The sequence below is a fragment of the Triticum aestivum genome, chromosome 3B (assembly GCF_018294505.1).
Source record: "Triticum aestivum cultivar Chinese Spring chromosome 3B, IWGSC CS RefSeq v2.1, whole genome shotgun sequence".
NCBI lineage: Eukaryota > Viridiplantae > Streptophyta > Magnoliopsida > Poales > Poaceae > Triticum > Triticum aestivum.
The window spans coordinates 52,431,158-52,442,989 of NC_057801.1; the positions used below are offsets into that span (position 1 = coordinate 52,431,158).

Here is an 11,832-nt window from a genome sequence, read left to right on the forward strand (position 1 = left end):
TCCTTTCTCTGAAATCTAACACCTGAATGAAACTCTGAAATTGATTGACCTTTCACCGTAAGATTACTACAGAAATTGATCAAGTTCCCCTTTTCTAATTGATCGGAAGAAGCAACCTGCTAGTTGATCGGAAGGAGATCCTCGGCGCCCGACGTGGACGGCTGCTCTGCTCATCAATCTCAGTAAGTCTCCATAGTCTTTTCTCTGACATCAAGCATATGAATAAAACACTTAACTTTCACCATCAGATTACTTTAGAAATTGGTCGAATATCACTTTTCTGATGGAAGAAGCAACCTGCTGAATTGTGATCAGGCATCCCTTTTCTGATGTAAGAAGCGACCTGCTAAACTCTAACCAGACATCCCTTTTCTGATGGAAGAAGTAACTGAGATGGAAGAATAGGCTAATTCAGTGCACCATGATTCTAATTCCGATAAGTAATTTTCTTATCCTAATTATCGCTAATCTTTGTGTGTTCTCTTATAGAAATATTTTTCTAGTACTATTAGCCCCAACATTTCCTATGCACTTCCACAAGTCAAATGTTCATGTTGCTTTTACATTACAGAGTTGTATTGCCTAGTTTGGTACCTCGTGTTGGCATGGAATTCAAAAATTCGGATGAGGCTTGGGCGTTTTGGCTTACCTACAGTGGACAAAAAGGATTTGAGGTCAGAAAAAGGTATACAAACAAAAGACCAATCGATGGCAAGGTCACATCTTGTAGATTTGTTTGCACAAATGAGGTTCATCGAACACAAGACAAAAGGGATTATTTACCAAAATGCCCTTGAGCTGAAACTAGAACCGATTGTCAAGTCTACATGAATCTTAAAATGGATCGAAAAAAGGAAAATCTGAAAGTGTCCGAGTTGGTTTTGGAACACAATCACACACTACACCTGCCAGAAATGGTATCACAAACGAAAATTTCAGAGTTGCAAGCATTTGAAGTTGAAACGACGGATAATGCAGGAATTGGGCCAAAAGCTGCACATGAATTGGCTAGTCGCCAAGTTGGTGGATCAGTCAATCTTAGTTATACCCTCCGTGATCACAAGAACTACTTGCGTACTAAGCGCCAACGAGAAATGGCATGTGGTCAAGCAGGTAGCATGCTTAAATATTTTCAAGACAAAATTGATGAAAACCCATCATTCCAATATGCATTGCAAATGGATTGTGAAGAACAAATAGCAAACATATTTTTTGTTGATGCTAAGATGATCATGGACTATGCACCTTTTGGTGATGTTGTCAATTTTGACACTGCTTTTGGAACAAATAAGGAGAGCAGACCCTTTAACGTGTTTGTCGGTTTAACCATTTTAGAGAAACTGTAGTTTTTGGTGCCGTTCTCATGTATGATGAAACATTTGCATCCTTCAAGTGTGTTTTTGAGGCCTTTCTAATAGCTCATAAAGGAATGGGGCCTAAAACATTCCATACTGATCAAGATGTTGCAATGGGAAAGGTAGTTGGGGAAGTGTTTAGGGAAGCATGGCATGGATTATGCACCTTTCACATTATGCAAAAGGTTGTCAAACATCTACGTGAAGAGAAGGATGAAGAGCAGAATGAAGAGAAGAAAAAGAGAAGAAAAGGGAGAAGAAAAAAGGGAAGAAGTAAGAAAAAATGAAGAGAAGAATGAAGACACACGTATTCTATCAGATTTTAGGGCGTGCATGTTTGAGTATGAAGACATAGTAGAAAAGAACAGAAGTTGACCTCATGAGGAAAAAGGTGAGCAAGCAAACCTGGTTGGATAGTATATATAAGTTAAAAGAAAAATGTGTTGAATGTTTATGAAGGACATCTTCACATTAGGAATGAGAAGTACACAATTGAGTGAGAGTCTTAACAATGACTTGAAAATCCATTTCAAATATGATTTTGATATCATCCGGTTCTTTAAGCATTTTGAAAGGGTTGTGCAAGGGAAAAGAAATAATGAACTAAATTCAGAATTTGAATCAAGGAAAAAGTTGCCTAAATTATTTATGAGGAGACCACCACCTATATTGGTGCAAGCTAGCAAGTTGTATACCACCATGTATGTTTGAAGCTTTTCAAGGCCAATATGAAATATCCTTATTAGTACCAAAGCATTGGATGGTTGTAATGAATATCTTGTTGGAGATTTTACCTATGAGGAGGAGTATAAAGTTATCGGTGATCCTTTGAAGCAAACAATTGAGCGCAGCTGCAGGCAGTTTGATGGAATTGGGATATTATGTGGCCATGACCTTAAAATTCTTGATTTGACGAATATCAAGTCACTACCGGCACATTATGTGTTAAAGCGATGGACACGAGAAGCACGAAGTAGAACTATACAAGACAATATGGGAAGAAACATAATCGCAAATCCAAACATGGATGCCATTCTTGGCTACCTATATATGTCCCTCAAGTTTCAAAATCTGACACATCAAGCAGCCAACTTTCAAGAATGCATCGTGTTAGTAGACAACACACTTGACATCCTTGGTAAGCAGATTGAAGAAAAAATTAGTGCATGTACAAGCACATCTGGGTATCCATGTACTATTCCCACAAATGCCAGCCCACCAACTGACTTGTTGGCTAATGCACTCCTAAAGAAAAAGGATATCAAAACAAAAGGTGCAAAATGAAAAAGAACTTGGTTTGAAAAGAAGCACAAGGCTAGGAAAAGAGAGAAAAAACAAAACTACATAACAGTTCGAGGAAGAGGTATGTTTCTAAATAACTATTGTCTTTTCAATGTTATTATTCTGCCGGTTAATTCTCCTAACCCTCAAATTTTCTTTCATTAGAAGAAACAAGATTGGGGAAGAGGCATATAGTGGTCTTGGACAAGTTGCAGATGTTATAGTTCACAAGGACAATACGAAGGAGTCTCGGGATTACAAGGACAATCTTAGCTTAACTCAACTTTTGATGGTAATCTTGCCCATATAATTAGTCTAGAAATTTAGGGGGTGACAATTATTCTTAAAAAAGTTTACTTATTTATTTAATTTCCAGGGACCAATTATAGATGATCTATTTACTAGGTCGTGGTGAAGTGCTATTGTTTTGGGACAACCATGTGCTCTTTACCTGGGTCGTGGTGAAGTGCTATTGTTTTTGGGCAACCATGTGATCTCCTACGGGGGTAAACTATCATTACTAAACTCAGTCATCACTTCCCTCATCATATATGCTCCGTGCACCCTGAGATTACCCCCCAAGATCATAGAATTACTTGATAAAATCAGAAGGAAAAGCCTTTGGACAAAAAGGACGGATGATGGTAAAAAATGCAACTCTCTTGCTTCTTGGGCAATGGTTTGTAGACCAAAAGATTGTGGGGGCCTTGGTGTTATTGATCTCAAGATTCAAAGTGATGCCCTCCTCATGAAGTACTTGCACAAATTCTATAATCACCTGGATCTTCCCTGGATGGATCTCATCTGGTCCACATATTACACAAACAAGGTGCCACATGCTACTGACCCTTGTGGCTCGTTTTGGTGGCGCGACGTCTTAAAACTCACACCGGTCTATAGAGGCATCTCCTTGGTGAATATCAGATGTGGTTCCATAGCCCTTATGTGGAAGGATCTATGGTTGGATGATGTGCTAGCTGATTCACACCCGAGAGCTTTCTCCTTCTCCAAATTCAAAGACATATCTGTACGTTACTTCTTGAGCTGCACAGATCTCAATGAAACCTTCTACCTACCACTTTCTGTGCAAGCCCATGCTGAGGTAAGAAACCTACAAGAAATCACGGCACAGATCGAGAAGGAGGATCACGCAGAAACTTATGATGTATGGACGTATGCTTGGGACTCTGGCGTATACACAACAAAAAAATATTATCAGTGCTATTTCAGAGACGCCAAAGCTCATAAAACCTTTAAATGGCTCTGGAAATCCTCAACAACCATGAAAATTAAAGTTTTCGGCTGGCTGCTGCTGTCAGACCGTCTACACACTCGGAACATGCTGAAGCGAAGACACTACAATATTGGGAGCAATTATGGATGCATTTAATGTGGACAAACTGATGAGGAAACCCTTGAGCATATGATTTTCAGATGTCCCTTCAGCGTGTCATGTTGGGACACCCTGCATATTAAGTGGAGCAACCATGGCGACAGGTTGGATTGGATTGAACACGCTAGAAATGACTAGAATAGACGTATGTTCATGGAAGTTCTCCTATATGCCTCCTGGAGCCTGTGGAAGGAAAGAAATAACAAGCACTTTAGGGGGATCGATCCCATAGTTGGGTCATGGGCTAGACGCTTCAAGGAAGATTTTGGCCTACTAGTATACATAGCCAAAGAAAAGCACACGGACTTTATAGCCCCTTCTCTACTAGAGGGGCGATTTGGTGCCCGTGCCCAGCTGCTCCCGATATCTATGCCTTCCGTTCCTAGCTCGGGATCTGGAAAAACAGGTCAGCCGTGTCAGACGCGGTCCGCTGGAAATTGACATTGAGGTGAAATACGGTACAAAACAGTGCACATGAGATGGGCCCGTAGCGTATGGGTGGGTCGGCAGAGACGCGGTTGACGTCTGGTCCGTGGACCAGGACATTAATGTTTTTCCCGATCCATGGAACAGATGAGAGGAACAGGTCGTCGGGCGAAAAGCTGGGCCGTCTGGCCGTCACGGGGCGAAAAGGTTGCGGTGGCGGTGGCAGCACGCCCGCAACAACTCCCCTCCGGCTGACTCCATCCGTCCGCCGCCGCACCAATTTGTAACGCCCGTCGAGGTTGTTCCTTGAGGTAACGCTAGCTAGGCTATGGCCCGAGCTGGCTGATACAATGGAAGATGCAGGCATGGAGTTCCTCCTCGCCGTTGACAGGTAAATAATTCTGGATCCGAATTTTTTTAGGACGGGAGTAGATTGCATGTGGAATGACTATCAATGGACACCAATGGTCGCATCTAATTTGACATGTTTCCCCTGCTTTGAAGAATTCGCGGACAGCCATGAGCAGCCGGATCCGGTTCCTCTGGTTTTGTTAGCGAATGGATTGGAGGAGCAGGAGTGCGCGGTCCAGGCTGATTCCAATGTTGGCTCTGAATGTGCTCAGCAGATCGGCGACGACTGCAGCGATGCTGCTGGTGCTGGCGTTCGCCGACGGCACGAGTCGTCCCTGACGAGGTCTGCGCAATCTACTTATAGAGTCAATCCCCAGCCCCTGGATGGACAAAAAGGTAGTATGAAGAGAAGAAATCGTGGTTCTGTAGCATGTAGAAAATGTGTTCGTAATCTTTTGAAAGCATGTGTTGCTGAAAAAATTAGAACATGGTTTCTATTTCAGACCTGAAACAGGCGAATAGGCAGTTAAGAACAAAATAATTATGCCACTGTGATCCATTTGCATCACTAAAAGAAAATGTTAGAGAACGTACGATAGTGAGTGAAAACGACAACATAATTGCTGTCGGTCTTAATCAGAGAACAGCTATTTACATCAAAACTAAAGAAACGTCGTTTGTCTTAAATGCAGGTTCAGACTGGGTAGTGCGCCACCAGAATGGAGTCCGTGTCCAACCCGAATGAGTGGTTTGGAGCAATCAATTCGGAAATACGTGGAGGAACCAACAAAAGGTGTAATAAGACCTGGACTAGGATTGAGTTTTGATTCGTTGGGCGAAGCATACGACTTCTACAATCTGTATTCGTGGGAAATTGGCTTTGGTATTAAATATGGCAAGAGCCGGTTGAATGCAGAGAGAACTAAATGCATGCACGAGATCGTTTGTGGTTCTTCGGTAGGTTTTGAATTTCGTGTAGTTTTTTGTTTGAGATTCTGGATAAGTGTTCTGACCATGCGTTCTATATGGACAACCTGAAGGGAAAGCCATGGACGGAGAATAGCAGGTCGTGAAGGTGTGAGGGTCTAGCCTTGATTGGGTTGCTATGCGCTGCGGATAACAGTTGGTATATTACTGAGCACCGTGAAAGCCACAACCACTTAATGTCACTGATGATGGGCGAGAAGGTGCACTGGCCCTCAAACAAGCAATTGATGTGTACACTAAGGATTTGGTGAAGCAGCCGAGGGAGAATAATGTGAATATTGGTAAGGTGTACAACATAATTGGCAGCTTTTTTGGATCATCGAGAAGCATTTACAAAAAGGACTCTTAAGGAACATTTGCCGGGAGCAGCGGAGGATGATGTCCGAAAGACTTTGGAGGTGTTTGCAGACATTGTTAATGGTGACCCCGGTTTTATATACAAAGTTCTGGCAAAAAAAAGTAGCAAAGTGAAGAACCTCATGTGGATAAATGGGAGCAGCAGAAATGCAGTACAGGTTCTTTGGAGACGTCATAACTTTCGACACCACTTATAGGACAAAGCTATACAACATGCCTTTTGGACTATTTGTTGGGGTGAACAATCATTTTCAGAGTATAATTCTTGCGGGTGTCTTGATGAGGGGCGAACAAGAAGAGACTTTCGAGTGGGTGTCCTCGGAGTTCGTGCTGATGATGGGAGGACCTGCTCCAAGGACTATTCTGACAGGTAAGTCATGGACAGCACGATATCTTTGTGTCGGTAAAAGTCACACTTCATGTATAGCTGATGACATGTGTTTGCAGACGAAAACCACCCCATGGAATTGGCCATAAAGAAGATTTATCCAGGCACCGTGCATAGGTGGTGCAATGGCATGTCCTGAAGAAAGCAAAAGAGACGTTAGGGTCGTTGTACACGAAGAAATCTGATTTTCAGGCTGAGTTCCACAAGGTTGTGAACTACATGTTAACCATAGATGAGTTCGAGGCAGTGTAGGGTATTTTGTTAGATAAATACAATTTGAGGAAACATACATATATGGCACAGTTGTACGAGATTAGAGAAAAGTGGGCGAAGCCGTACTTCAACGGGGTTTTCTGCGCCAAGATGACGAGCATTCAACATAGCGAAAGTGCGAATCACATGGTGAAGACCTACATGCCACCAGTGAGTCCAATGCATGTTTTTGTGAGGCAATACATGAGACCGCAGTTTGATCAAGAGCGAGAGGAGAGCTATGAGGACAAGAGGACAATGACAGTAAGTAATTTGTTCTTTTAGTTTTTTATAAGTTAAAAGACGGGGATCATTCATTTTCTATCAAGATCGAGTAAATGTAATGTCATTTGTTAGTACTGCTAACTCCGAGAAAATGCTCAATGGTATGACAGGGTGGAGCAGTGAGGAGAACTAATTTGACGATAGAGCGGCATGCAAGTAGGATATACACAGGAGCAATGTTCGAAGAGTTTGGGGGCCTACTAATCGAAGCTACTGCCTACTATGTCACCGAAATAGAGAAGATGAGGAAATATCTTACAGTCCACAACAATGCAGCCAAGGGAGAAAAATGGAGCAGGGTTGAGTATGAAGTGAACATAAATGATGACCAATTAGAGTTTACATGTGAATGTGGTCAGTTCGACCACACTAGGATGTTGTGCAGCCATGTTCAGAGGGTAAACTTCTGCAGCAAATTTAATCCTGGTAATGTGAAAAATGTTCCTGGACAAGCATAACTAATTGCTTTTCATTTTTTCCCAACAACACAGGTTATGGAAATACTTCATCTCAAAGAGATCCCAGCGAAGCATATAGTGAAGCCGTGGACAAAGGACTCGAGGGTTGCTTTCTTGAAATGGAACTGCTTTCTTGAACGTGTCGGTTGCTTTGGCACCTGGGTATAAGCATATATGTATTGCAAAATGTCTCATAAGGGTTGTTGTGTGATAGATTTGGTCTTGGGCTGTAGACACTTGTCTAACATGCATCCATGTATCGATCCTGTTTGTGAGCATGACGCACGTTCAAAGTTCGAATTGCTGAATGGAAGTAAGCTGGAGTGGCAGGTGGCGTGTGTGGCACCGTGGTGAAGGACATGGTCGTCAGTATAAGAGTGGGAGGCTGGCAGCATCGTTTTGAACAAGATTAGCACTGGATCTACTTACATCATAGCGGATGCACTTATAGAACCATTGACCAGCGTACTCGTCAGGAGAAGCATTTATTGTCGGAGATTTCTGGTTGCCGTTTCGGCAGCTGTCGGCGTGGGACGGCTCATGTGGGCTCAGATGTAGGCCTAAGCCATGCGTTGACTCCTGGTCCGGACGCACAGTCCCGCATGCCGTGACAATCAATGCGTCTCCTGACTGCCCAATTTCTAAAAGAATACAACGAAGAAATACATCTACTGGCGCATATCCCCAGGTAGCCGTTGGATCCAGGCGGTGAGCTGCGTCGACCCTGTGTAAATTTTGACCAGGCGGCAGTGGTTACCTCCAGGGTGTGGGGAGGAAGAGCGAGCCACGAGCGATGGAGGGGCTGTTTGGTTCTAGCCCTAGCATTGCCACACTTTGCCAAACATTTTTGCCAAGCTTGCCTAAGGTTAGTTCATCAAAATGAGAGCCACAAGTTGGCAAGCCTAAGGGAATCTTGCTACATTTTTTATGTGTATGCCATGTGGGGCCCAAGTGTGGCCTGCCGAAGATGTGTCTTGAACCAAACACTCACTTAAGTTGGTCAAACTTGGCTAACTTTAGGTATGGCAACCTTTGGCAAAGTTAGTCACAAACCAAACAGGTCCGGAGGATACGGCCACTGCTAGCAGTTCAAAGAATTTTTTTTTTTGAAAAGGAGGTTAAACCCTCGGCCTCTGCATCAATCGATGCACGCAGCCATCTTTATTATTTATTCCATGAGTGACTGATAAGAACATACATCAAGCCACTCGAAGCCACCACTCACACTTACAAACTTGATAATGTGGAGTGCTCTCACTCCTCATATCTATAACGATGCCATATCTGATCCATCCATCTAACGTATCGGGACAAACAACCGGTGCAGCAGACCTAAAGCGTACACCACATGCACACAATTTAGAAGCCGCCATCCTCATCAAACCACTGTCCCATCTTCAAGAGAGAGATCTGTATCTTCCGTGCCAGTCCGGACATCCATCGACGCCACCACGGTGCCCAACGACTCCACCGCCCTACGCTTGTCCATCCCGCCGCGGAGACTCTGGAAGATCTATCGTGCGTAGCACCTGCCGACCAGGCATGACATAGCGTAGCACCTGTCTGCCAGGCATGACTTTACATCTCTTACCAGACGCATCTGTTGCGGTAGATAGAACGCTGCTCCTCCTGCCAACCTCTACACCATTGCCGCTACTGGAGCTGACACACGGAGTCCTTCACCCACAGCAACTCTCCCCCGACCACCAAGCCTCCCAAGACGGCGCCTCCATGGAGGGTACGACGCGCATGGCGCCGCCGCCGTCCAATCCAAGAGGGATTTTTGACTTTTGTCCGAGAGGGGGTCGGAGGTGGAATGGGACCTCAGCTTCGCCTTCAAGAAGGGTAACAACGTCGAAGCCGTCGCCGAAGCCGGGCCGATCTAGCCGACCAAAGTTTCCTCTGGTCCTCAACCTGTCCCACCAATCTCCATCTGCTCCAGATCTGGCAGCAAGCCAAGACATGTCCAGTGATGAAAGAACCATAGGGCTCAAACCACCACAGATCGAGGTGAGCCTCCGGCGTAGATCCATCCAGGCGCCGGATCAATGAAGATCCGACCTGGCAGCGACGAGTACCACCATCCTGCGCTGGCCGACAGCATCCAGGCGGCGGATCCAGAAGGATCTGACCCAAACTCGACGACGCATGCGACCACCAGGTCCATCCTCTCTCACAGTGGCCACACCATGCCGCTAGCACGAGCCCCTGCAGCTGACGTGCTACGCACGCCGCGGCCAGGATCCATACGCAGCGCCGCCGCACCCCGCGCTAGTCTGGTGCCTCCTCACGAACGGTCGTCCCGCGCAAATGAGAGAAGAGCCCCGCCACCGCCCCTGCCGGCCAGGCTTCGCCCGGCTGTGCTGCTGGCGGGGCGAGGGGGGAGAAGAGGCGGGGGAGTACGAGCGGCGGCGGCTAGGGTTTCCCCCTGGTCGCCCACGGGGGCGACATGAGGGGGAGTTAAAATTGGGCCATCTATGAATAAGTCGAATTGGAATCTTATGCTAGGTTCTAAAAATTGAGAGAGAATTTCACTTCCCCGGCCTCTGCACCAACTAGGAATGCATACGGCCATTTTAGTATGAGTACCAAGATAAACATGGTCCTCAAAAAATTTTTAAATGAGTATCAAGATATTTTTTGATGAGTGGTTCGGACACACACCAAACTTGATCCTTAGAATTTTTTTACATGAGTATCAAGATATTTTTTGATGAGTGATTCGACCACACATCAAACTTGATCCTCAATAAATGAGGAAAAATCCTTGTGTATCACCTGTCAATTCTAAAAATTAAATTCGGGTCGTTAGGCTGCACAACCTCGCATGCCTAACCACTGAGCCAATGCTCTCTTTGCAGCAGTGCAGAGAATATACATGTCGTTTCATGTCTCAGGTGAGAACTCGACGCGGAGCCCACGCTGCCGACCACGTCCTGAAGCTGATCGTGGGCGAAACTTCGCGTCGGCATCCTCAACAACACAGGCATACAATCTGTACGCGCGACACATCTTCATCTCTAGTTTGGATCAATTACGGTCAATTAGACAAGCTTGTGCAAAGAGGAGTACTAGTTGGAATATGCATTTCGTACTTGGTGCAGGTGAACATCGTGAGGGTGAGCAGGCAGCTCATGTGCTTCAGTTTTCAGTTTACATTTTTTTTCTGAAAAAGATGTAGCGGGGAGCAGCCAGAGGCAGTGGTTTTCAGTTACAACCTTCTCTGAAAAAAGAAGCTGCAACATGCAGCAGTTTCAAAAGATGATGGCATAAGAACTTCTGAAAATTCTATGCAACTCTCATTTTGAATATTACATTTCTCTGTATTTGGTAAGTGATGCATAGATAATTAAGAGCATCTCCAATAGATGATGTATATTTTGGTGCTTCAAACTGGTGATGTAAAAATTTGGAGAACTAAAAAGTGCTTTTTACATCTCTGAAAAAGGTTCAACTCCAACAGATAGTTCAAAACGGAGATGTAAAAGAGCAACTCCAACAGATAGTCCAAAACAAAGATGTAGAACCGGCCCGCGGCCGCGCAGTTGCTGTTCAGCCACTGTACAACCACTATGTGCATCAATCCGTTCTCTCCGAATGAACGCACGATCATAGACGGAACCACCATGCTTCGGCTTCTTCCCCTTGTTCATGGCTAATAGCATAGCAATGTCCTCTTCTTCATGCAAATCAAATTCCTCGTCCGACAATGAATCGTCCACAAATGAGGAGTCAACCGAGCTCATCTACAATGCACCACAGTCAAACATATTATCCAATCCCAATATATATCATCAAGTTTCGTCGTCTTTTACCTTGGGGAATTCCGTCAAACACCTTGTGCGTGGGGTGGAAGAAGATGGCCGGCGGTAGGATTGGTAGTCGGTCGTAGCTGCGGGCGGCTGCGGAAGGCGACGCAGAGGAGAAGGGAGCTCGGCGACCAGCGAAGAAGAGCTGTACGGGCTGCCGGACTGCCGGAGTCGGTGAATCCCGTCACGGCTGCTTCCCGAATCTGCGGCGTCGAGGCGGCTGTGAGACGCCCTCCGGTGGGGGACACAACGCGGGCTAGGGCGGTGAAGGGCGGCGGCGGCAATTTGGGGCGGCGACGGCAATTTGGCGGTGCCGACGGCGATTTCCAGTGGCTGGTGCTCGGGTGGGCGGGCGGTCGCGAGTAGGCAGGAAAATGAACTGGCGGTCGGTCGTTTCGCGGGCGGCCGCGGTTTTACATCAGATGTATCTCGTGATGCAAATTTGCATCACGAAATGTTATATTTTACATCTCCGGAAGGCGGTGATGCA

General features: G+C 45.4%; 1 protein-coding gene across 1 annotated transcript; it reads left to right on the forward strand.

The window, feature by feature from the left end:
- Positions 1 to 5,865: 5,865 nt before the first annotated feature.
- LOC123064683 (protein FAR1-RELATED SEQUENCE 12) lies at positions 5,866 to 7,599 on the forward strand. The gene is made up of 3 exons (XM_044488103.1): positions 5,866 to 6,520; positions 6,598 to 7,054; positions 7,186 to 7,599. The coding sequence occupies exons 2-3, from the start codon at positions 6,833 to 6,835 to the stop codon at positions 7,531 to 7,533; spliced, it is 570 nt and encodes a 189-aa protein (XP_044344038.1). The 5' UTR covers positions 5,866 to 6,520; positions 6,598 to 6,832; the 3' UTR covers positions 7,534 to 7,599.
- Positions 7,600 to 11,832: the final 4,233 nt, after the last annotated feature.